The sequence below is a fragment of the Theobroma cacao genome, chromosome 3 (assembly GCF_000208745.1).
Source record: "Theobroma cacao cultivar B97-61/B2 chromosome 3, Criollo_cocoa_genome_V2, whole genome shotgun sequence".
Classification (NCBI taxonomy): domain Eukaryota; kingdom Viridiplantae; phylum Streptophyta; class Magnoliopsida; order Malvales; family Malvaceae; genus Theobroma; species Theobroma cacao.
Window position 1 is genome coordinate 27,111,695 of NC_030852.1, and position 25,136 is coordinate 27,136,830.

A 25,136-nucleotide genomic window follows, 5' to 3' on the forward strand; every position below is an offset into this window, starting at 1 on the left:
GTGGTAAGGAAGTTAAGGCAACTTTTCCACAAATCAAACCATAGAAGCAACTTCCAAATGAGTAGAGAAAGTATGAGTAGGAACCATTATAATGGGTACAGAAAGTTTTGATATTAGAACAACTTCCACGAGTTTTGAGTAGAATTCTTCCAGTTCTTAACATCATAAAAGCTTCTTATCAGGACATCGATAAATATAGACGAATATTCATTGGTAATGTAGAACAATACATGTCCTAGGATTAGTTGTTGAAAATTTGTAGTGATACTGCACAGAGGACGCATATAATGCCAATTTTCCTAGTGCAGAGGCAGAAGGAATTTCAGGGCAGTACAGTGAAAACTTTTACATCATCCATATCTGGGCTTCTGACCGAGTATTGAAATGTCCATCCATGACAGGCACCAGCATGCACTCCATTCTTATTGATAGCAACAACAGCACCCACAAAATCTGGAAATTTTCTTGCTATTCGTGATATTGCATCCTTGGCCGCAAGCTTGGGTTCCATTCCTTGTCTCATGCTCTCCACAACTTGATAACTGAAAACAGATAAAAGCATGATGTCATATGATTGCGTCAGATAAGGTTTGCACATAGCGCACCAGATTAGTTGAAGTAGGAAGAATTGCAAAGGGTGAACTAAGAAAAGTAACAACAGAGTAAACAAAATGGACCAGGCTGAATTTTTGTGAGCAAAAGATTAACCTATCATGCGTAACATGCTAACTAACCATAACACCACAAACAATGCTAATCACAGAATGCATCACTCCTTTTAAAGATTTCTTAACTCAAAGAATGTCGTTCAGAAAATATTTTAAAGAATGACCCTGATCTCAAAATGAAGAAAATACCCACTTCCTTTTTTTGTATATTTGATTACCATTAACATGATCCAAATGCTGGAACTTCAAAATTTCAAGTTTGATATATACCATGGAAGGAAGCGCATCATAATGTCACCATCTCCAGTTGCACCACAAGCACCAACTTCATCATCAGCATATGCAGAAGATCCAGCAATAGGTCCATCACCCACCCTGCAAACAATCAGGGAAGATAATATGTTATGTGATGTGTAAAACATAATTACTAGAGTGACACGTGTAACTAATCACACAAAACGTAATTTAGAGAAAAAAAAAAAAAAAAAAAAACCTGAGCATCAGTTCAGCTTATCCATGTTTTAGAGGCAAATTTCATGCATGACTTATTCTTTTCAAAGAGGTATCCAGAACCCTTGATACTCAAAAATGCAAGACATGATTGCTGCTGCTTAATATTTATAGTTCAGTAATGAGATCTATTCTACCTACTTTAGATGGTCTTTTCGTCCACTGGCTGTAATTATCTAGAGCCAAGAGTCATCTTGTTTTTTAACTAATTTTAATATTGTGAGTTTACGTAGATATAGAGTTTTATTTGGAATCATTCAATTCCTCCGGCTTATATGAGTGAATAATCTACCAGATGCTGTATACAATTCTACAAAATGCAACATTTGAATGGGGGGAAAGTCAGGTCAAGGAATCTACAAAAATAGCAGGGGATATCTTACCTGCCAGGGATCTTAAAGGTCGCTCCATTTGTTGATGTACCAACAGCCACATGTCCCATCTGTGCAAGAAAAAGAAATTCGTTTAAAACAAATGTGAACCTCTGTATATATGCGCCTGGACCACAATGAACCTGCAGTTACATCAACTTACTTTATCAATAACAGCCATCGATATGGTGTCATGGTTATGAGGACCAACAAGAGATGTCCTGGATTCAATAATCCCCATTGCTTTGGCTTCAGAACAAACCCCCTTGTTAAGCCCCATGTTATCTTTTGACTGATAAGGCCCACAGCTATCAACAGGTAAAACATTTTTCCAAAAATTAGGTTGACAGTGGTTTTCTTTCCATCTTGTCCATTTCTCCATAGACTCTGGTGAACTGAGGTTGGTTGGTCCAGGAAGACCCATTGAAATGGCAAAGGCAGAAGCTCGATCTCCTACAAGCATTGTGTGTTTGGTATGTTGCATAACTAATCTTGCAGCTCTGATGCCGTCCTTCACATACCTCATAGCAGCAACAGCTCCAACCTCCATTGTGACCTAACGCATGTCCTTAGCAAACACACAAGATTTAGTTGTTGTTTTCAATATGAGCAGAGAAATAAGGATCAAAATAATATTTAAGACAAAGTTGACACTGGCGTTTACCCCATTCATGAGCAAAGCATCAATTGTAGTTTCTCCATTCTCATCCGGACTTCCACCAGGGCCCACTATTACAATCAAATTCAAGTCATTCAGGGCATGGACATTCTATAGAAAACCACAAAAATGCAGAGATTCTTTACTTTTTCCTTTTTTAGTTTGACAACGTATTTTCGTAAATTACATTAAAGAGGTCACGGTATATATTGAGCTCTCTTTTGTTCTTTTAATCTTCTTGATCTAATTTACAGCTTCAAGAACCTTCACAAGGAAAACATGAAACGAGCAAAGATTTCACACTTTTGGGACAACCAGATACTGCTCAATGGGATTCAGTCTGATTTCAATTAACAATTTTTCTAGCATGATATGTTTAATTGATGGTAACAAAGTGGCTTGGTCTAGTTAATTAATAGATGCAATTCCTGCTTCTTTTTTTTTTTTTTGAGTATCAACAATTATGTACAATATGTATTTATTTCTGTAGGAAGTACAAGCAACAACAATAGCAACTCCAAATAGATGTCAAAAGCTGCTCAAGCTCATTTTCTAGCATTAATGTGTTCAAATTCAGCTTAAGGCATGATTGAACTGATTTATGAGCAGCACATTAGCTACTTGCAGCAACATTACTTCTTCTGGAGCTCCTTAAACTTTGGACCTCAAAATTAAAAAAAAAAAAAAGTCAGCCAAAGAATCCTAACTTTCAACAATAAATTCAGCCCTCTTTTGGCCTTGTAGATGTAGAGCCAAAGGGCTCACAACTAGGAGTGAATGTGAAGATGTAGAAGAACATTATAAACCAATCTGCTTCTTCAACTTTAATGAAATTTCATCCCCCAACATTATACTACATTTCTTGCTCGACAAACAGAGAAGACAGCATTTCTCATAATCACCTCCCTACTCAAAGTCAAGTCTTACCTTGTCCATCCCTCCTCACTTCCTTGTTCACCTTGGACACCATCTCCAGGAAGATCCTATTCTTCACCTCTGCCTTTATTACATTAATTTTGTTCAAATTGGGAGAAAAATCAAGCCTGTTTAATCCTACAATGGCTGTTGTCTGTTTTAAGGCCCTTCATGCTATATATAACATCTCAACACTCAGCTCAATGCTTGCAAACCCAAAAAGAACAAGCATCTTGGTGTTTGGACTCAGCTCATTTAAGTATTGAAGATAGACATCTTGTTTAAGCTCAACTACCTAGCAGGAAAAATAAACTGTAGGGAGTGAAGACGTTCCTGAGCCCAAGCTGCTTGTCAAGTGCTCAGTTGATTTGCAACCCAAGCAATACATGCAAACACTGTATTCCAGTTTGAAAAGCAACAAGGTTGAACAAATCATCCAAAGTGAAATCACTAGGACACACCTTATATAAACATCCAATAAGCTGTCTTTTAGGTCCCCGTCCCTTGACCCAATATTTCACTTCACAGAATGGCTACATTGCAGTCATTCACAACTGTCTAGGGAATTTAACTCAAAAGACAATCAAGATAATCCAATAATAAGGCCAATTTGCAAGAAAATTAATAGCATATATCCAGAACAACAGTTGCCACCAAATCTACAGAATGCTCCAGTTCCAAAATTCTGTGAGATAACAGATGCTGCTAGCTAAGAGGAGAAACGATTAAGCAGTTGACTCATGCTTGTACCTTATAAAGCAATCAGTTGCCAATGTAAGGTCAAACAACCATATAGACCCACAATTCCAATAGGCAGCTATTACCTAACCTTAAAATTCGTCAAGCATATCTTGATATAAATCTTTACCTCCTGCAAACCATAAACACAACTCTCTTTGTAGTCTAATCAGTTCATTGCATATAGAACTTCAATGGTCAAACCACAAGCCAAGCTAAATATTGGGAATAGTACAACATGTTCCTAGCTAAGTTGAAACTTGACTTCCAAATTACCTACATTCAAAGAAGTTAAAACTTAAAACAAGGTCATGACAAGATAAACCAACATTGTCAGTACCACTATAGCATCAGAGCATCAAGAATCTCGGATACAATTGACAGTTTATCCTCCTGGTAAACCTTAGAAATCACCATCAGCCACGTATCTTGATCAATTGCATTTCCTTTTGCTAGACTATTTAAAACCATCAATAATAACTTCATGTTCCCGTCCTGACACAACCTAGAGACAAATTTATGTATACTTGAACAATGTGGCACATAGCCCTTGAAAATCATCTCATCCAAAACGAATGCTGCTTCCTTGAACTGCAAACCACCACAAAGCCCGTCAAAAAGCAACCTATACGACACAACATCAGGTTTACACCCCTGCCATGGCATATCTTCAAATAAATCATTAGCTTCACTCCACCTCCCTTCCTTGCACAACCCACCAATTAACATATTATAGCTAATAACATCTGGTTTACACCATTTCTCTGCCCTATCTTCAAGAACTCTGTAAGCTGCTTCAAAATCCTTCACCTTACAGAACCCATTAATCATCACATTGTAAGTAACCATATCCGGTTTACACTCTTTTAAAGCCATTTCCTAAAAGATCCCAAGAGCCTCCTCCTGCCTCCCAACGTTAAAAAGCCCAATAATTAAAGTAGAATATATAGCCAAATCTAATTTCATCTTATTCCTAACCATTTCCTCCTTAAGCCTAATTGCCAAGCTCAACTCACCAATCCCACAAAGCCCTTTAATCATTGTGGTGTAAATACTTGCATTGGGACGCAAACCATGAAGCCTAACCATATCATCCTTCAACTTAAATGATTCCTTTACCTTCAACTCCATACAAAGCCCATGAATCAACGTCCCAAATGTCACCACATTTGGCTTAACACCTTTCCTCTGCATTTCATCAAACAGGTTCCAAGCATCATCAAAACACCCACTTAAACAGCAGGCACAAATCAATATATTATATGTGCAAGCATCCAGGTGGGCATATTTTTCTATACCCAAAAAACACTTCATTCATTTTATCAAACTTTTTGCTCAACAAAAGCGCGTTCAACAGCGAGTTCACAGACGTTACAGTCCTTTGGCAACCATAGTCAGGCATTTCCTCGAACAACTGCAGTGCACGTTCGTGCAAACACGAACGACCATAGAACTTCATGGCATTGCAAAATATGATCTCTTGTGGGACTAAACGGGTATCATTTTTCAGTTGGTGAAGAACTTGTTCCATTTTATCAAACATTCTGGCCCTGCCAAGCTTGGTTCTGATAAGAGGAAAGTAAGGAGTAGCGGAAGGGTTTACCGGGAGGTTTGGGGTCTGGGTTCGGGTTTTTGAATAGGTTGAAAGCGAGGGTCGGGTCTTTTTGGCTGCGGAAAAGGGAGGAGAGCCTAAAAGGAGAGATGGGTTTTGGAGTTTTCATGTTTTTTTTTTTTTTTTGATGCAATTCCTGCTTAACCTAAGAAGTCTACTAAACAATGAGTTCAAAAGTCCTAAATATTCAAGAAGAAAGACTAACAAATTAACCCCACAGCAAAAATTCAGAGTTTATGCTACCAACCTGTACCATCACACCTCAATTCCTCGCAAGCAGAACAACCCTCCACCACAGCATCGACAGCATTGAACCCCTTATCAACTGCCTTCCAAGCAGCTCTCACAGCCTCCAGGAAAGGCCATGTGCTCACCACTATTGGGTACTTCCCTGAATTCCCAACCCCTTCATGTCCTATCACCTGATAGCCAATATGAAATGTATGATTCCAGAGAAATAACATAAAAAGATCATTAATTGAAAAAGATGATCCCAAACCCGTATCACAAAAATCAAGAAAAACAATAATTTTTCAATGATTACCAAGGAAAACAAAGTGAAGAGGAAGACAAGTGACATGGACAGGTTCCTGGGAGCCATTTGAGACGGAGGAGTTCAGGAAAAAGGGAATTGTTTTATTTTAAGTTTTGGATCATGTTCCATAGAACTTAGGTGGACTTGCAGGTAAAGGTTGTAAGGCTAGCGTCACTAGCTACCTTGATCACGTGCGGTTCACAGACCAATCAAAAATCTTGTTATGGGTTTTGTGTTATTTTGAGGATGGAGCAAGGGTTTTTTGTGATTTGATCATGTGATTTAAAATGTAGGAAAAAGAAGCGGGGTTTAGTGGGTAATGGAGAGTGCCACTAACCGTCTTAACCGTCACCTGAAACAAAGTGGGAAGACGGATCCTCTGCAGTTCCAGTTCTGTAAATCCCCCATGGTCTACTGTGACTTGTCATTCTTTGAGAGGCTGAAAGGAATGTTGTTGCTGACTTGGGAAGGTTACATTGGCTTCTTCATTTTGCATCCATGAAGCTCCTCCAACAAAATCAAAGAACAAATAAATTTGAAAAATGGAAAAAAAAATCAGACATTGCCTCTGTTTCATTTGCCAATAAACTCGTATGCTTCACGGAAACAAAAGGAAAGAGAAGCCAAAAAAGCAGGTAATTTAACACTTTTGAAGAGGATTAGTAACTTGGGTTTTCTGAATTTGTGGTTAAAGTAATAAAAGAGAAAGAAAAGAAGAGAATAAAATTCTTGAAATGGAACGTCAAAGTGAAGGAACATGTATAAAGAAAGGGCCATGGACTGCTGAAGAGGATGAAGTCTTACTGAACTACGTGAAAAAATATGGTCCAAGAGGCTGGAGCTCCATTCGATCCATGGGACTTTTACCGAGAACTGGAAAATCTTGTCGTCTGAGATGGGTTAACAAGCTTAGACCCAACTTGAAGACGTAAGTTTCTCATCACTATCTCCTTGGAATTCATCTTATTTTTTTCCCAAAACTAGTCAAAAACTTATTTAATGGAAGATATGACATTTTTTCTTTGTTACATTTGTGATCGACAGGTATTGATATGTTTTTAATAAGTAAAATGTGTTTGCTAATTAATTTTTGAATTCTCTTAGTTGGTTTTCTTGGTTTTGAAGAGAACTGTTGTTTATGTACTTGCAGCAGCTGGTAGTAAAAAACAGAAAATGATTGCTTTATCCTTCAATGTTGCTAAATTTGTGCTGTTGTGCATGGTGGGTTTGTCAGGGTTAGGACAAAAATGTTGTAATGATTGCTTCATCCTCTGTTTATTGCATGATTAGAGTACAGCTAATAAACCATGTAATCCTTTTTTTTCTTTTGGGAAAACATTGTGCCTAGTGGATGCAAATTTTCAGCAGAGGAAGAGAGGGTGGTGATAGAACTGCAGGCACAGTTTGGCAACAAGTGGGCGAAGATTGCGAGGTATTTGCCAGGAAGAACAGATAATGACGTGAAGAATTTCTGGAGTGCTAGACGCAAGCGGCTGGAGAGAATTTTGCTGACGCCTACATCAAATTCACATAAGAACAAAGGGAAGGATCCTGTTCTCCATGAAATGCCAATGGTGGAGGTAAGGAATTGAAGGGAAAATCAAGAGCTAATAAGCAAGCTTTCTTTTTCTTCTATGATACATGAAGCCTGCTCTTTTCACGCTATTTCATGTGATGTGTTGGATACTTGGATTTTCTAACTTTTTAGGTTTCTTGAACTTGTATGTATTATGTTTCAGGTCCCGCCTTCCAACTTCATTCCATTAGAGCAGGGGTCATCATCTCACCATGATCAGGCTAAACGTCCATCCTTTTCAGGAAACTTCGAAGAATTCAGGATGGTGCCGCTACCTGATCTGGTTCAGCCAGATTTACCAAACTTGGAAACAGGCCTTCCAATACTAGACATTGCGACCATTCAGATGATACCATCCATTGAGCCCTCTGCAAACTACCCTGTTTCTCTACAACCGCAACTACAACTGGACCTCCCAAGCTTGACACAATGCCAGGACCTTGCCCCAGAACCCAATGGTCTCAACTTTGAGGGCATGTTCAAGCATCAGGAGGCTTCTGAATCTGACAGTAAACCAAAATGGTTCACCAGGTTTCCATCAACTGGTATGAACAACAATGCTCAAATTGGGAAGAAGGAAGACAGAAGAAACCCTGCAATCCCTGATAGCTTCTTTGATGAATTTCCATCTGACATGTTTGACTACCTCGATCCTCTTCCGAACTCATCAGAGTGGTAATCGTATGCAGTGGAACAGTTGTGCTTGTATTTTTAGTTCTAACCCATGGGACTTTCCTACTATATATACAACCAATTCTTGAGTAAACTGCCTGCTTTGCTAGCCTGACAACTCAGGAGTGAAACAGTGACAATTGATATCTGTCAATTAATGTTATATATATTGTTGTTATCTTAAATTCAATAGCACAAAGAGTGAGAGATATGGATTCAAAGAACTTTATCTTCTGTTTATTAAATATTACAGAGGATTCTTATCACTATTGCCAGTGATACTGTTAAAACTTAAAAGACAAAAGGCTTTGAATATAATTATTTATAATTCATCCTTCACTAGGTTTTAAATAGAGCTTCAAAGACATAACTCTTTTTTTTCCTGAAAAACAAACCAGCACTTCCGGTCCAAGCAGTCACTTTAGAGTTAGGCATATTTCATTTCATCCCTATCCAAAAATAGAAACTATGTTGCAGAGGCAGAATGAATATTTCTCCAAATACAAGTATACTAAAAAGAAACTCCCTAATGACTAAAATGTACAGGCACAGATGCACATGCTTCCCCAGATTTGGCTGCCAACAAAATATCCTCCACTGCATGATAATCATCTTGACCAAATTTTTTAGAATTTCATCCCAAGAGATGATTGATCTTGCCAGGCACCTTTTACGAGGCATGAGAAAAGGGGTTCTTCTCGATCATCACCAGATTGTCTCATTAGCATCTGTGAATATGGGATTGTGTTGTTCTATGAGGCATTGAATAACTTCAATGGCACCAAAATCGACTGGCATGCCATCATCCAAAGGAATGTGGGAGGAAGCATCCATATCTTCTCCGTCATCTGTAGCCATATAATAGATGAAGGAAAATGAGAAACTTCTGGTTGTTTGACAACATTTTTAGTCACCACTTCTTCAGAACAAGGATAAGTTGATGCAGGGGTATCCAATTAATAGAAGGGTCAAATCAACAGAGGAACCATTAGTATTAGAAAAAAAAAATAGAAAAGAAATGTATATTGGGAAAATTTTGGCAGCCAAAGAAGGTTTTAGGTCCCAAGAAGAAATAAGAGAGAGCAATAAAGAAGAGGGAAAAGGAGCAGGGGGGTGTTTGCGTTCTTTTTAAACTCTAAAACAACACAGTAACATTTTTAACTTAATTTTCACTATTTCCAATCCTGTGATTAAGAGTTGCTTCGATAAGTAGAGACTGCATTCTATCAAATAAAATATTAGGTATTAGCTGTCCCTCAATAAAGTGGAGTCAAAGTCCAATTGGCATGCAATTATGTTTTCTCATGCACAATCTAGTGACATACGGACAGATTGTAGCAGATAGGAAAAGTTACCAGCAAGCATGTCCCAAGCAGTATAAGCAGGGGTTGAATCCATGCTACCCTTGGAAGGACTTTTTGGTGGACGACTCCAGTATTTCCTATAAGATTCTGGTTTCTGACCCTTCTCCCACATAATAACAGGAGCCATTTCCATGGCAAGGCTTCGGGCATCCATCTGTTAGACGATAAACAACCATTAAACATTATTAATAGGCACTATAATCTATTACATAACAACTTCATGCACATGATTGCAAGTCATTTGTTTTAGAGGGATGGGGGTGAAAGAAGGGGCAGAGGACCATTATGAAAAAACCAAGAAACTGCTTTATATAGGCATTTTGTTCACAATGACCATAAACAAACAAGCTAACAATGACCTTGAAGGAATAAATTATCCATGAAAACTTCAGTGCTAGATCACGTCAGCCATAAAGTCAGTTATATCCCATCAGTGGTCCATAGGGGGAACCATATTATTGCTCAGTATACGGTCAAAAATCAAGGCTTGCAAGATCTCAGTGATAATTTTCACATATGTGAAAAACATAACCTTTAACAGTAATATTCAAATCTTAGTTAGAACCACTTTATAAAGGCAATGCATGCATGTAGAGAGAGAGAGAGAGAGAGAGAGAGAGAGAGATAACTCCTACATTGTTAAGGACTGATTTCTGACTAACGCAAAGCAGCAATGCAGTGACAAACTCAAGTGTCATATAATTTACACTAGGAAGTTTCTTCAGTACGTTTCTCATAGCATGTATGCTAGAGCGGGCACCTTTGATCTCATTATAAAGCTCAAAGGTAGTCAGTGGCTCAGGAAGACTAGCAATGTAATATTTTGCTAGAGCTGCTACATCAATTGCACTCACACCCTCTGGTATTGAAGCATTGAAATCTGTGATACACACATGAGGACAAATTATGATGCAATCCAAACAGAATAACTCACAGTCAAATTTGAGCATATAACATGCAAGATACCTTGGTTATATGTAGAAACCAATTGCTGAATGACCTTTTTATCTCCTTCAGCTTTAAACAAGTATTGCGAATTTAGACCTAAAAGTCAAACAAATATGTTACCCTCTGGAAAAGAGTGTATATTTAGTAACATTTGCTTATATAACTACCAGGTCCAATAGTTTTCATTTAATTTTCATCTGAGTTACCTGATAAAATGAGATAATCTGCACATTTCACCAATATAAGCGGAATGGGCCTGTTGGATTGCTGCCGTTGCACAGTATCCTCAATAGGAACTCCAAAAACTGAGGACAAAGAAAAAAATAAGTGGTAGCAACTATTCACTGCAACCGGGAATATCTAGAGAATACTTGACTTGAGTGATTAATTTAATCAATGAGCGAGTATGAAAAGCAAAATGCGAAAACCTTTGCCCCTATAATTGGCTAAGTCAAAACTATAAGAATAAATGTTATTTTCACAGCAAATGCTAATTAGTGAAGCATCGGCCATAGAGAAGAAGTGAAAAGTTAAGACAAGCATGGAGCACTGCAATACAATAAAGGCAAACTTTTCGTACTAAAAAGAATTGTACGAAAATGGGAAAACTAATGCATTTTAAAACTTATGCTAGTTTAAATCAGAAGCATTCTCACAAGATGTGTATGGACTAAGAGTTGCTCAATGGCTAGGCCTATAAGAAACAAGAATTTCAATTTAAAGCAGTTCCCTACACCTGAATCAAATATATTGAAGACTTCTGCACTTGGTAGAAAAACTTGTGCATTAAACATGTCAGATGCTCCTGATGCTAGGTAAATAATTTGGAATGGTAAGTACAGGACATATCAAGTTCAAAAGTTGGCTCTTAATATAGAAATTTCTTGAAAAACCACACACAAATTCACATTGCGTTCTTGAAGTAGAAGTACTGAAAGAATAAAGTAGAACCAAATTATTCAAGATTTCATTAAGAGAAGAGGGAAATGACCAGGAGTCCTAAAGAAGTCACCATCTGGGAAAGTGCACCCACCAAGATAAAGAAACTTACCATCAGTGCTGGCAACACCCTGCAAATAGAAAACACATAAAAATTCAGACGCTTCAAGAAGCTTGAAAGTACATGTAAGAAGGCAAATATAAAAGCAAATAACAAAATTAAAAGTAACACAATCCTATACCTTCTGCCATCGTTCTATATCTGTCAAAATTATCTTGCTTTTCTGTGCCGTCTTTTTTGCTACCTGGAACAAATTCACCATTACATATATGTCATTCTTGACCATAACTTCTCTAGGAGCCTAGACTACACTAGTCTATTTCTCTGTTACAAATAAGAATGGCAATTATATAAATGGCAAGTATAGATTACATTTTAACTACACAAGATCAACTGTAACATCAACAACTACCATTAAAACATGGAAAAGCATTAAAACATCCAAAATTCATCAGTTTCTTGAAAGTTTTGCAATAGCAGAAAAAAAAGCCCAATTGCAAAACAAACAAGCAACAAATACCCCTTCAGTGGGGTACGAAAATGATATCTCTCTAGCATAACATAAATTTTGATATGAAGCCAAGCTTAAAAGGCGATTTACAAAGCGGGAGCGTGGGAAGACAAAGAACAGAGACAGAGTTGAAAGCAATCGATCATAATCAAAACAAATTATCAATCACAGATGAAGACAGTAATCGTATAACAGCATAGTAAGGAATAATTTACATATCTATGCCACATGAAACAGGAACCCTCGAAATTTACATGACAGCCTCTCTCCCTCTCACGCAATATAGTTTCACATTAAACAAGACATATAATAATATTTAAGCTGAAAATTAAAAGATATATAAAAATTTTCAATTTAAATTATTTGTAGAGCTAAAATTTACCTCTTCAACTTTTGTTTTCCCAACAGCAACCTTGTCTTTTGTTCCGGTGATGCCTTTCCTCAGAAAGGTTCCGGTCGTAGCAGCAGCCGATATAAGACTTTCCTGTACAGCATGTCTTGTCGCCGGCTGCCGGAGAACCGCCCATCGGCTTTTGACCATAGAACCAACTCGTTCCGCCACGTCAGCGACGTTGCCTTTAGCATCCATGGCAACTTCTCCGACAAATGTTCCGGCCGTTTGGCTAGCTTCCTTCAGTTTCACCCCTGCAATCAAAATTTTTGAAAAAAAAAAAAACAAAGAAACATTTCGCTGATGTGGCAACAATAACAAAAATTCAAAAAAGAAAATAATGCAGAATTAATAGATTAAAAGGAACCTGAGGAAGAAAAGAAACCAGTCGCCTTCTCTTGCCACTGCTGCGATACGGCTGAAGGCATCGCTTCCGATTAATAAAAACCGGAAATTAATTTTACAAGGTAATATATAAAAGAAACTGCAAAAAAAAATTCAAAATTAAGAGAAAAAGAAGACAATTTTTTGCAGAGACAAACTGATGCTCTGATTTAAAAAGAAATAAGGAAAATCTAAATGATTAGTATTAATACTGTTTTTGGTTTCAAAAGAAATACGGAGGCCTAACAAATTCTTAAAGCCTTATTGGTGATAACCGAAATCAATGATCGGCGCAAGCCCTAAATTTGAGGGAAAATATTCACCTTCGCTGCAGCTTCAATGGAGCGACGATCAAGGGAGAGCTTTTCTTTATGCCAGTTGAATCAGGAGCTGATGGCGAAAGATGAAAGTGGAATACTGCTTTTTTTTTATTTTCCTTTGTGTTTGGTTTTATTATTTTTTTTTAAGAGAGAGAGAAAAGTCCTTTTAAGACGGGAAGAGTTCAAACTTAAAATATTCAGCCAATAGTCAGTGATATTTAGTAAATGGTTTGGACAAATACAGAAAAGACACGTGGGACGTTTCTCGGAGAATACGGGGACATGGTTCTGGATGGTTCCAACGATTATAACGGCTCTGCTGCTGGCTGCTGGCTGCTTGCTGCTCCTTTGGTTGGAACTTGGATACCACGCGCCCGAAGAGCCGCAAGCAGCATGACCAAATTAGCTTCAATTCTTGTTTTTCTCTTTATGATTTTTAATTTTCCTTGATAAATTGGTTGCTAACCAACTTTTAATAAAATTATAAAAATTAATTTTTAAAAGGAAATGTGAAAATTTTATTGCTAAAAAGTTTTTTTCTATTACTGAAAGTTGTTCTCTCTAGCTTTCAATAGTAAAATATGCTATTCAATTACTATAAATTTTAATACCTAAAAAATTGAATTAAAGTGCTGCTTTAAGTGTATATTGACTTGGAAATAATAGATTTTCTATTTAAAAAAATACCAAGAGGGAGAAAGTGATTGTAATTTAAAAAAAAAAAATTGAAGTTGTCCAGTTACTTGCCTCTGTTTCCATCTGTTGAAAGAGTCCATTTTTGGTACAACACTTTTTATCCTTAGCTTTTATAAGATATGAACATGGACTGTTATTTGAGTACTTGGCTTATTGAAATTCAGCTTTTGATCTTGGTTAGCTATATCAAAAAAAAAAAGTAATCAAGGGAAATAAATTTGTTAATTAAATCAAAATTGTTTTTTAATGAATAATAAAGAATTTTATTGAAAACCATTAATTAGGATATATCATAATTTTTTTTTATAGTTTTCAAGATTTAGGAATTTAATATGGAATAACTATTTGAATTTTGATTTCATACATATTTGAAAAAAAAAAAAAGAGTTTGAGAGATTATTTTTACCTAGGATTTAAAGACCTGGATACGCTTAATTTTTTAAAATTTCAAACATTTCAAAAGATTTTGATAACTAAATAATGGATACCTTATCTGTAATCTTATATCTTGTAACTATATATATGTGTGTGTGAGAGAGAGACAGAGAGAGATAAAATATGTGACAAATTTTAATTGAGTAATTTTCCATTATATAATGATCAATTAAATAAATTGACAAGTACATATCTTTCATTAATGAGTGCTGTCATAAAAATATCAAGAAAATGTTGACTCTATACTTTAGTGTTGCATTAGATGACAAAGCTAGCTAGCTTTGTTGGGGTTGATAGTCCAACATAAAACTCCTTGATTTTGGATGGTCGAAAATGGCTTGTTTCATGGGTTAAGCGTGCTCAACATAAATAAATTACATTTTAGTATAAGATGGGAAATTTTGCTAAGTTGGGTGTTGATGCGGATGTCCAGTACCTCATTAAATTTTAGACTCAATAGTCAACCTCATGGTAACTCACCAATATATAAATGGAAAGCATGTAATACTATATATTATATCAATATTGTTTAGGTTAACATTTACTTCTATATATCTCTATATTTCTATAGATTCCTACCATATGAACAGAAGCAAAAGCAATCATTCATTGGCTTTTTTATCACTCTTTCAAGAGATGATGCCTTTCTTCAGACACCAAAATTTCCTTTCCGAGAAAACTATACAAGTCTTCGATAGGATTCGATTTCCGTAGATGCTGCAATGTCCAAATCAGTCTGAACCTTCCTTAAAATTTACTTCTACTGAGCTATACAATGTATAGGCCCAAACCTCAATCTGTTTGAGTTGGTGTTATGAATCTTTTCCATTGCATATATCTGGTACAAATGGCAATCAAAGCTACTCAAATTCGACGTCATGCTTCTTGCATCTTAGCCCCCTCCTCTTCCTTTACAAATCTTCTCCAAAACCAGTGCTCCCTCCAAACTTTTTCCATCTGTTCAAAAGGCACATTCATAGTCTCCGGTAACAAGAAGTGGACGAATGCAGTCATCACCGCCACCCATCCCCCGAAGAAGAAAAGTATACCTGACTTCATGCGGCAAAGCATAGCTAGAAAAGTTTGTCCAACAAGGAAGCATAATAAAAAGCCTATCGCTACTGTTATACTTTGCCCAGCTGATCGAATCTCTAATGGATAAATCTCACTAGGGACCAACCATCCCAAAGGACCCCATGACAAAGAAAACCCGGCAACGTATATACATATCAGAATCAAAACCAGGTAAGCACAGCCTTGGCTAAGGGCACCCTGATCACCTAGCATAGCTGTCATAATTCCTCCAACCACGATTTGTGACACAAACATTAGAGCTCCTCCAACCATAAACAACGCTCTTCTTCCAAATTTATCTACTACGAATCATGGATATTAATACAGAGGCCAATCCCACTAGACCAATCACAACTGCTGAGAGTAGCGAAGCACTTTTGCCAAGGCCAGTTGTCCTGAAAAGTATTGGAGCATAGAATGTGATGACGTTGATTCCAGTCACTTGCTGGAAAAATGGTATAGCTATAGACATTACAAATTGAGGCCTGTACTGTTTTTGTACGATTTTCTTAAAAGGGTGTTTCATGGTTTTTGAGTTTGAGCTCGCTTTGATGAGATCATCGAGTTCTGCTTGGACATCAGTAGTGCCTCGTACACGTTGTAGCACATGTTTTGCCTTTTGGTGATTATTGCTTTGCTGGATTAAGCTATTGGGTGTTTCTGGGAGAAAGAGCGTACTTAGTGTTACAATTGCTGCTGGGACTGCTGCCACGGCTAGAGAAATACGCCAGCCCCAACCGCCCTTGATCTTTTCGGTGCCAAAATTAACAAGGTTGGCTACAAGTACTCCAAAGCCAACACCTACTTCAAAACCAATGTTCATTGCGCCTCTGTGCCTTGGTAGCGCCATTTCAGAGATGTATAAAGGTACTGACTGTAGAACAAAACAAAATGAAGCTTGAACAAGAACTTATGATTATTGATTCAAAAAAAAAAAACAGTAGGAATTGATTATGCTACCTGGTTTGTAAAACCAATCCCAACTCCAAGCAAAACACGACCAAATATTAACATGTAAATGTTAAAAAGCTGCACCGCCAAGGGCTGAACCAGCTAGGAATGAAGCTCCTCCTACGAGGATAGATGGCTTGCGGCCAAAGGCTCTAGTCACTGATGAAGCAAAAAGGTCAGCAATGTACAGGGAAGAAGTAAATATGGTTAACAGTTGGCTATCAAATTTGCAGTAATTGCTAATTTCGGTGTCTTGTTCCATTTTGCTGTACACCTGTGAGAAGAATGCCTTGAGAAATGGTTCCATAGAGGTCACCCCACCTTCACAGTTACACGATTAGTCAATGGAGATCATCTCAATTCTCTTTACAACATCAATAAAAAAGTTTTTGCAAAGTAATATACATGCACCGCTTAGAATCTGTCATATCATGATTACAAGAAAAAGAACTGCAGATATGTGTAAACAGCATAAAATTATTACCAAAAGGTATATACAGTATATATTCATCGGAGAATATAAAACTTAAATCAAATTGGTTAATCATGAAAAGCCTTGACCTAAAACACCGCTGTTTTTGTGCGCGGCCGGGCTGTACTGATCAGCAAATTCTTCTGGAAAAGTATATAAACGATCATATTGAAACAAACCTGAAATTCCAAGATCATAACCAAACAGAACTCCTCCTATGGCAGCCATGAAACATGACATAACAACAAGCATGGTCATCCCGCCATTGTATTTCCCACCTTCACTTATGATTGAAAGCCCAGCTGCCATGTCTTAGACCTCCAAGCTCACTCGCATAAACAGGTGAGAGAGGGAGAGTGAGATGGCTTGAAGTTAAAAGTTATAGACACAATAGTAGAAGATTATAAAAGAGCATTGTCACTTGACAGGTACGGAACATCAATTACCATTTTCTTGTGGACAGTATGGGAGAATGTGGGGTTGAAGGCGCAAGTGTGAGATGACTTTGCAATTGTGATGACGACCACCCAGTCAAAGAGCTCAAGTCTAGCCTTGGTGACCATCCAGCCTTAAAGCGGGTTCTAACTGTAATTTACGTTCTTTTCTTGCTAGGCCGGACCTAACTGTAATTTTGGGCGGCCCATTAAGTCCAAATCAACTTTAAAAAATTAGAAAATTTTTCTTTGGTATTTTTCTTAAATTAGTCCTCTAAAATGAAAAAATATTAGATAAGTGTCCTTACAGATATAATAATAAATAATTAAAAATTATCATGTGATTATTATTATGCCATATTAAAAAAATATGATTCCTATATATTCACGTGACAATTTAACTTTTTAATTACATATCCTGTTATAATTTGTTAAGGAAGAAAATTTATCTAATAACTTTTTAATTAAAAATATAATTATCGTAACCAAAATTCGAGATTTTACGTAATCAGGTTTTATTTTGACATGGTTTATGTAAGCTTTTATTATATTTTTGTTATGGCGGCATTTAAACCAATGACAGTGTTGACTTTCTCTCTTTATCAGTTATTAAAAAGTAACGCTATCAATTACTTTGTCATTTCATAAACTATCAATTATAAAAATAAATAAATAATGGTAAAATAAGGGAAATTAGATAATCACGTTGCAGTTTGATAAAAAAATAAATATTTTCACTTATTATATTTTTAAATTATCATATGTGAATTTTAATATTTTTAATTATTTATATAAATAATTCATAAAATTATATGTACTAGTACATGCTTATAAAACTTTTGATTGACGTAAATAAACGTATTTAATTATATTATTTTTAAATTATTATTTTAAACATTTTTATAACAAACATTATCAATTATTACATAAGAACTTTAATTTTTTAATTATTTACACCTTAAACTTTACACTTTAGAAATAATTAATTTTATATATAATTGTTATTCTAAAATTATAAAATAAATATTTATTTTTTACACATGTGACAATAAATATTAATATATACTTGAAGTAATGCAAATAATCAAATGTTTCAATAAAATTATAAGGAAACTGTTAATAAAGAAATATCGGAATTTGGAGTTATTAAATACACTTTGGAATTTTTAATTAATAAATAATTATAATTAAGTAGTAAAAGTTAAAAATTCTTAATTTTTAGATTCCAAGTTATTGGATGGATGACATTTGAATGACAACATTATCCTAGTCATATCCCACCAGGAGCCTAGGCTCCATTATTTCTTAACTAGAAAAGGATTTAACTATAGAGAAGTACAGTAATATATTCTATATCTTCTATATTCGTACAACAGCAACAGGGTCTGGCTATCTTAAGTAATCAAACAGGGATTAATTCTATATCCGTCTTGCAAATCAAGATGAAAGCTTATTTCAACTTATGAAGGCTTTCTCGTCCACTTGATCTCCCACAATTCTTTTCCACAGCCAGTGCTCCCTCCACACTTTCTCCATTTTCTCAATGGGCACGTTCTTGGTCTCTGGCAACAACAAGTACACAAATGTGGTCATCACCGCCACCCATCCCCCGAAAAAGAAGAAAATCCCTGATTTCATGTGGCAAAGCATGGCCAGAAAAGTCTGTCCAACAAGGAAACAGAAGAAAAAGCTGACTGCTACTGTAATGCTTTGGCCTGCTGATCGAATCTCTAATGGATAAATCTCACTAGGGACTAACCATCCGAGAGGGCCCCAAGACAATCCAAACCCGGAAACATATATACATACCAAAACCAAAACCAAGTAACCACTGGCTTTGCTCAATCCACCATGATCCCCTAGCAAAGCTGTCATCAGCCCTCCGATCGTTATTTGTGTCGCGAGCATTAGAGTTCCCCCAATCATAAACAGTACTCTTCGCCCATGCTTATCCACTGCAAACATAGATATGAATATACAAGAAGTACTGACAAGGCGAATCACAACTGCAGACAAGAGCGAAGAACTTTCATGTAGGCCAATTGTCCTGAAAAGTATTGGAGCATAGAATGTAATGACGTTGATCCCCGTCATTTGTGCGAAAAATGGTATAGCTGCTGCCATGACCAGTTGAGGCCTATACTTTCTCTGTATGATTTTCTTAAATGGGTTGTTGATTGTTTTCGAGATTGAGCTTGCTTGGATGAGATCATCAAGCTCTGCTTGCACGTTAATGGTGCCCCTTATACGCTGAAGCACACGTTTGGCCTTCTCGTGGTCGTTGGTAGTCTGAATTAAACTGTTCGGTGTGTCTGGGAGAATAAGTGCACCTAGTGTCAGGATTGATGCAGGGACTGCGGCCAGGGATAGGGAGATACGCCAGCCCCAACCGCCCTCAATCTTTTCGGTGCCGTAATTGATGATGTTAGCTATGAGTACTCCAAATCCAATTCCACATTCAAAGATAATGTTCATTGCTCCTCTTTGTTTTGGTAGCGCCATTTCAGAGATATAGAGTGGGATTGACTGCATAGCAAATAAATTGCAGCATAAAAACTAGTAACTATTTTTAGCACTAAATTCTGTCACAATCTTGAATTAACAGGAATTGATCATTTAGCATGCTTAAATTAGTGTTTCTGGAGCTTTATGGTCAGACTGGTAAAGAATTAATTAGTCTTTCCCTCATTATTGGACTACAACAAATAGGGGAGGACCATTTTCTTGACAAGTCAATGGAAGACAATCTGAGGGCCATTTCTTTTGTTAGGGAACTTCTTTTTCCCAGTTTTAACTTACGAAGGCCTGATATTACTGCATTTTACTCATTTCTACCCTCCTTATTGCAGGGTTTTCTATGAATTTAGCATGTAAATTTGCTACCAAACTTATTGTTCAAGTTCATTTCGCAGAAGATTTTGCAAAAGGAAGAAGAAATACAAAAAAAAATAAGGAAAAAAAGAAGAGGAAATAGATTAGAATACCTGGTTTGCAAAGCCAAGTCCAATGCCAAGAAAAACACGCCCAAATACAAGCATGTACACGTTAGAAGCAGCACCACCAAGTGCTGAACCAGCAAGGACTGCAACCCCTGCTACAAGCATGGATGCCTTTCGTCCAAAGGCTCTGGTCACAGGTGATGCAAAGAAAGAAGCAATAAAGCCAGCTATGTAGAGTGAAGATGTAAACAAGGTCAACAGCTGGCTATCAAATTTGCAGTAATTGCTAATCTTGGTATTTGCTTTCATCCTTCGGTACACATTTGGGAAGAACTTCTTGAGAAAAGGGTCCATGGAGGTCACTCCACCTTAAACCACAGTTACATAAATATCGTTAATGGCTTTATTTATACGTGAGATCATCTGGATTTCACTTTATACCAAGAGCAATAAACTAATTAAGATTCAAGTGCTAATTTTATTCTTTAAAAATCAGTATGCATATATATATATATTGAGGAATATTTGCAGTGAAGATTAGTTTGAGACAGACCTGAAATTCCAAGGTCATAGCCAAAGATAAGTCCTCCGGAGGCAGCCATCACGCATGACAGAACAACGAGAAGGGTGATCCTGCCGTTGTATTGCCCTCCTTCACCTGTTATTGCTGATGCAACCGCCATAGCTACGACCTCCCAGGTGACCACTTATCCCAATTATACAAGAAAGAAAGATCACTTTATACTTTATATAAAGATAACAGTAGTTGATTATGTGAAAAGAGCATTATTTTATTGGTCGACTAGTGGAAGATTAGCGACAGAATTTCTCTCCTTTCGTGTGGTCCAAAAGGAAGCATATGGAGTCTGACTGTTTTTGAGTTATAGTGGGATTGCATGCCACTTCATAGTACAGGTTTTAATGCCACAGCTAAAGATCAAAATTGCTTGGTGTGGGTGTGACTTCCTTGAGACAAGCTGAAATGGTTGAAGCCCAGCACAAGAAATATTTCAACTTTTCTTTTTTTCTTTCGCCATTCATAGCTTTAATTTGACATTTAAGAAAATTTTTGGCATTCTCGTACAGGACCACTTCCGAAGACTCTTGACTGTCCTGACATTGGTTTTAATTACCCAAGTTCAAGTTTTCTCAGGCGCGTCGTTGCTTCTTTACGATACTGCTATCATTTCCAGGAAGTTAGCATACATATACAGATATAAGTACATATCAATCTGATTTGAATGCTAATAAGTGCTGCGGCAGAGACTTGGAAATGAAATTGACGGCTAAATTTGGATCACAATTTCAGCACTTATGGCGTCCACAATCAATACTAACCTTCATTGGCTCCAGGCTCTACAATTCAAAACAAATTACTAGTCACACTTTGAATTGGTTTGACTGGTATTTTTATTATTTGATTTTTACTCTTAAGAATTTCGATTCTTTCATGTAAATAAAGCTTTAGTTGACAAGTGCTTCGTGGTCCTCTCATTAAAGAACAAACCAACAATTTCGCTTCATGATCAATCATTCATATAAGAATACAGTTCAATGACACGTTGATCTGTTCATCAAAGTCTTAGGGATGCAACTTGGATTGGGGTCATGATGCATGAAAGAAGATAGATGTTGGATTGAAAATTCTAAATGATGATTTGCATCATCAAAGTGCTACCCTACCAGGAGACTGGATTATGAGTTGTTCCTATATTGCCACATCTTTTGAGGAACAGCCAAGCAATTTCACATCAGTTTGCTCTGTTGACAGATGATGATGCATGTCTTAGAAAAAAGAAAGGTGAATTTTTGCATTCTCATACAGAAAACAACCTAGTAGTCAACAGTTACAATTAATACCTTTTTAATGGAACTTGGCGGCTGTTGTCACATTTTCTTGATGTTATTATTAATTTGAAGACTACAAGCTTGCATATAGACGAGCAGAATAACCACTTGAAAGTAACTTTGTTGTATTCAAATCTCATCACTTGACCTAAGCCTAAGTGGTATGTTCTACTATAATTGCGAACTACCATGCTATGGCTTTGCATATATAATGAAGCAACTGTGGTTGGAATCACTCCACAGAAATATTAATTTCTTCTTGCTAGATATATAATGAGAATGCAACTTCAATCAAATTTAACATCTTGCCCCCTGTGTGTAAACCTTCTCATCCACCTCTCCAACAATCCTTTTCCAGAACCAGTGCTCCCTCCATACTTTTTCCATTTGCTCAATTGGCACATTTTTAGTCTCTGGCAAGAAAAAGTATACAAATGCAGTCATCAACACCACCCATCCTCCGAAAAAGAAGAAAATCCCTGACTTGAAGTGGCAGAGCATAGCTAGAAAAGTTTGTGCAATGATGAAAGTGAAGAGAAAGCCCACTGCTACTGTAATACTTTGCCCTGCTGATCTAATCTCCAAAGGAAAAATCTCACTAGGAACTAACCATCCCAACGGACCCCATGACCATGCAAAACCAGCAACATATACACAAATTAAAGCTAAAACTAAGTAAGCGTATCCTTTGCTTAATCCACCATGATCCCCTAGCAAAGCTGCCATAATTCCTCCAATAATTATTTGTGTCACAAGCATTTGGATTCCCCCAATCATAAGCAAGGCCCTTCGGCCAACCTTATCCACTGCAAGCATTGATACGAATGTAGCAGTAGTACCAACAAGGCCAGTCACAACTGCAGACATGAGTGAAGCACTTTCACCTTGCCCAATTGTCCTGAACAGGATTGGAGCATAGAATGTAATGACATTTATGCCTGTCACTTGCTGGAAAAATGGTAAAGCTATTGCCATTACAAATTGAGGCCTGTATTTTCTTTGTATAATTTTCTGAAATGGGTGGTTGGTTGTTTTTGAAATTGAGCTTGCTTTGATGAGATCATCAAGTTCTGCTTGGACATCAGCGGTGCCTCGTATGCGTTGCAGCACACTTTTCGCCTTTTGGTGGTTATTGCTGTTCTGGATTAAGCTGTTGGGTGTTTCAGGGAGAAGAAGAGCTCCTATTGTCAGGAATGAGGCCGGGAGTGCTGCCAACGCCAGGGAGATACGCCAACCCCATCCACCTTCAATCTTTTCAGTGCCAAAATTTATAATGTTAGCTGAAAGCACTCCGATGCCAACACCGCATTGGAAGCCAATGTTCATTGCTCCTCTGTGTCTGGGAAGTGCCATTTCGGAGATGTATAATGGGACTGACTGCAAAGAAAATGCATATTAGAGCATAAACAATTAGATCCCAGAAATTAGCATATGATCTTGCGCAAGAAAGAAGGAAACTTGAATATATCATGCGTACTTGGTTTGCAAATCCAACCCCAACCCCAAGCAAGACACGACCAAATATCAACATGTACACGTTAAAAGCAGCACCACCAAGGGCTGAACCAGCAAGGAATGCAGCTCCTCCTATAAGAATCGATGGCTTGCGTCCAAAGGCTCTGGTCACAGGTGATGCGAAGAAAGACGAAATAAGGCCGGCTATGTAGAGTGAAGATGTAAATGAAGTCAACAGTTGGCTATCAAATTTGCAGTAATTGCTAATCTTGGTGTCTTCTTTCATCTTTGTGTTAACCTTTGGAAAGAACTTCTTGAGAAAAGGCTCCATAGATGTCACTCCACCTTTACAATCACATAATTACTTGATGAGATCATTTGAATTTTCTCTAGCTGAAGTATCAATATATTTTCAAACTCTAAAAATTAAGTACTCCTGTTATTTTTGCTATGGCATATTTCAACTACTTGTGAAGTTGTTCCAAACAATCTATTTCAAGAAAAATAAAAGGTGAGTTTCCATATATATACAAGGAAATAGACCTTAGCCTACGGAGAGTGTTTCAATACCCAGTACATGAACTGGCAAAGCATGATTTGGCAACCTTTTATTTTTAAGACAAAAGGGACAAAGTCAACTGCAAAAACATTATCCAAAAGTTACTACGGAAGGCTGAACTATTTTAAAGTGATTGACAGTTTATAACTGGAAAGATTGATAGTGCAGATGAGGAAAACATATTGCATACGGATTGATTAAAAAGGAAAAAAAAGAAGAAGTAAACGACCTGAAATTCCAAGATCATAACCAAAGATAATTCCTCCTGTGGCAGCCATCATACATGACAGAAGAACAAGAAGGGTCATCCTGCCATTGTACCGCCCACCTTCACTTGTTATTGCTAACCCAGCTGCCATAGCTCAATTCCCCAAAGCTCACTGACGAACAAATGTGAGAGATATAGTCTACTTTGTAAGATTATAGATAATGGAAGGCTTAAACTGAGCAGTCTTCCTTGACTAGTAGGTAGAGTGCAGCCGTATGCCATGGATCATATCGCTTTCTTTGAATTTTGTAGGAGCATGACTGTTGAAAGGTTGAACTTGTAGTTTAAATCATTTAACAGAATATGGACTTTACGTATGACCAGCAATTTATGATGTGATGGCCCTTTTCTTTGCAGATATACAAGAATTTTCTTTCCAACGTAAGCCAAAAATTTAACCAGCAACAAGCACTTCTAAGCAGTACATTTAAGCTATTACTGTTATGTAAAAAAGCTTTTAGTGAGAGATTCATGGATTTAATTCCCTCTCTATCAGCCATTGAGTTAGGCTAGAATGCAAACAAGTTTTCTTGCATACAAAACAAATTCGTGATCCATTAAGGATTAAGTAAGTAGAGGGAACGTAAGATCCAGTTGTTAAAACCTTGTTTTTAAGACCAAGACTGGATACAGAGTTCTCTTGTAATTAACAATTGAGCACATTAACAGTTTATCATTTTCAAAAGAAAAATTAAACCCTAAGAACCAGTAAGTTAATCATTGTTCTGCATGAATTCGAACCCAGAATTAGTGTTCATGATGAAAAGGTTTAAGAAATCTTTTATGTTGACTTTCGGAAATGCATTAATCTGCATATATACAAACGGAATCA

At 36.9% G+C, this 25,136-nt stretch overlaps 5 protein-coding genes and 2 pseudogenes across 8 annotated transcripts; 1 reads left to right on the forward strand and 6 right to left on the reverse strand.

Annotated features, from left to right (window-relative positions):
- On the reverse strand, positions 74–6,131 carry LOC18605307 (probable isoaspartyl peptidase/L-asparaginase 3). Of its 2 annotated transcripts, none has more exons than XM_007038247.2 (7): positions 6,017–6,131; positions 5,720–5,894; positions 2,214–2,278; positions 1,713–2,105; positions 1,562–1,620; positions 939–1,043; positions 74–542 (listed from the first exon to the last, which is right to left on the reverse strand). In XM_007038247.2, the coding sequence occupies exons 1-7, from the start codon at positions 6,071–6,073 to the stop codon at positions 323–325; spliced, it is 1,074 nt and encodes a 357-aa protein (XP_007038309.2). In that variant the 5' UTR covers positions 6,074–6,131; the 3' UTR covers positions 74–322. The 2 variants fall into 2 exon arrangements, with proteins under 2 accessions (XP_007038309.2, XP_017973377.1); XM_018117888.1 differs by having other exon boundaries at positions 1,713–2,117; positions 6,017–6,128.
- Positions 2,286–5,713, reverse strand: LOC18605308 (annotated as a pseudogene).
- On the forward strand, positions 6,340–8,440 carry LOC18605309 (myb-related protein 305). Its single transcript, XM_007038250.2, has 3 exons — positions 6,340–6,935; positions 7,356–7,587; positions 7,747–8,440. The coding sequence occupies exons 1-3, from the start codon at positions 6,742–6,744 to the stop codon at positions 8,260–8,262; spliced, it is 942 nt and encodes a 313-aa protein (XP_007038312.1). The 5' UTR covers positions 6,340–6,741; the 3' UTR covers positions 8,263–8,440.
- Positions 8,563–13,321, reverse strand: LOC18605310 (uncharacterized Rho GTPase-activating protein At5g61530). Of its 3 annotated transcripts, none has more exons than XM_007038253.2 (10): positions 13,177–13,321; positions 12,837–12,887; positions 12,461–12,723; positions 11,749–11,811; positions 11,619–11,637; positions 10,774–10,872; positions 10,586–10,663; positions 10,255–10,499; positions 9,611–9,773; positions 8,563–9,103 (listed from the first exon to the last, which is right to left on the reverse strand). In XM_007038253.2, exons 3-10 carry the CDS (start codon positions 12,665–12,667, stop codon positions 8,961–8,963), a joined length of 1,017 nt encoding a protein of 338 aa, XP_007038315.2. In that variant the 5' UTR covers positions 12,668–12,723; positions 12,837–12,887; positions 13,177–13,321; the 3' UTR covers positions 8,563–8,960. The 3 variants fall into 3 exon arrangements, with proteins under 3 accessions (XP_007038315.2, XP_007038314.2, XP_007038313.2); XM_007038252.2 differs by having other exon boundaries at positions 12,837–12,899; XM_007038251.2 differs by having other exon boundaries at positions 12,837–12,953.
- On the reverse strand, positions 14,792–17,311 carry LOC18605311 (annotated as a pseudogene).
- On the reverse strand, positions 18,437–21,028 carry LOC18605312 (hexose carrier protein HEX6). The gene is made up of 3 exons (XM_007038255.2): positions 20,728–21,028; positions 20,220–20,542; positions 18,437–19,761 (listed from the first exon to the last, which is right to left on the reverse strand). The coding sequence occupies exons 1-3, from the start codon at positions 20,855–20,857 to the stop codon at positions 18,691–18,693; spliced, it is 1,524 nt and encodes a 507-aa protein (XP_007038317.2). The 5' UTR covers positions 20,858–21,028; the 3' UTR covers positions 18,437–18,690.
- On the reverse strand, positions 22,124–24,564 carry LOC18605313 (hexose carrier protein HEX6). The gene is made up of 3 exons (XM_018117686.1): positions 24,266–24,564; positions 23,500–23,822; positions 22,124–23,399 (listed from the first exon to the last, which is right to left on the reverse strand). The coding sequence occupies exons 1-3, from the start codon at positions 24,393–24,395 to the stop codon at positions 22,320–22,322; spliced, it is 1,533 nt and encodes a 510-aa protein (XP_017973175.1). The 5' UTR covers positions 24,396–24,564; the 3' UTR covers positions 22,124–22,319.

Bases quoted from the DNA above. Each gene is read 5' to 3' on its own strand.
- LOC18605312 (XM_007038255.2), bottom strand. From the start codon at position 20,857: ATGGCGGTTGCATCAGCAATAACAGGTGAAGGAGGGCAATACAACGGC. The intron at 20,543-20,727 runs GTCTGTCTCAAA...CTGTGGTTTAAG, and splicing joins CTATGACCTTGGAATTTCAG to GTGGAGTGACCTCCATGGAC. The intron at 19,762-20,219 runs GTATTCTAATCT...TTTGCTATGCAG, and splicing joins GACTTGGCTTTGCAAACCAG to TCAATCCCACTCTATATCTC.
- LOC18605309 (XM_007038250.2), top strand. From the start codon at position 6,742: ATGGAACGTCAAAGTGAAGGAACATGTATAAAGAAAGGGCCATGGACT. The intron at 6,936-7,355 runs GTAAGTTTCTCA...CATTGTGCCTAG, and splicing joins CTTAGACCCAACTTGAAGAC to TGGATGCAAATTTTCAGCAG. The intron at 7,588-7,746 runs GTAAGGAATTGA...ATTATGTTTCAG, and splicing joins ATGAAATGCCAATGGTGGAG to GTCCCGCCTTCCAACTTCAT.
- LOC18605313 (XM_018117686.1), bottom strand. From the start codon at position 24,395: ATGGCAGCTGGGTTAGCAATAACAAGTGAAGGTGGGCGGTACAATGGC. The intron at 23,823-24,265 runs GTCGTTTACTTC...GTGATTGTAAAG, and splicing joins TTATGATCTTGGAATTTCAG to GTGGAGTGACATCTATGGAG. The intron at 23,400-23,499 runs GTACGCATGATA...TTTTCTTTGCAG, and splicing joins GGGTTGGATTTGCAAACCAA to TCAGTCCCATTATACATCTC.
- LOC18605307 (XM_007038247.2), bottom strand. From the start codon at position 6,073: ATGGCTCCCAGGAACCTGTCCATGTCACTTGTCTTCCTCTTCACTTTG. The intron at 2,106-2,213 runs GTAAACGCCAGT...GACATGCGTTAG, and splicing joins ATGCTTTGCTCATGAATGGG to GTCACAATGGAGGTTGGAGC. The intron at 1,044-1,561 runs GTAAGATATCCC...GATTGTTTGCAG, and splicing joins ACCTTTAAGATCCCTGGCAG to GGTGGGTGATGGACCTATTG.
- LOC18605310 (XM_007038252.2), bottom strand. From the start codon at position 12,897: ATGCCTTCAGCCGTATCGCAGCAGTGGCAAGAGAAGGCGACTGGTTTC. The intron at 10,500-10,585 runs GTATCTTGCATG...TGTGTATCACAG, and splicing joins GGTTTCTACATATAACCAAG to ATTTCAATGCTTCAATACCA. The intron at 9,774-10,254 runs GTAGGAGTTATC...ATCGTCTAACAG, and splicing joins AGAAATCAGTCCTTAACAAT to ATGGATGCCCGAAGCCTTGC.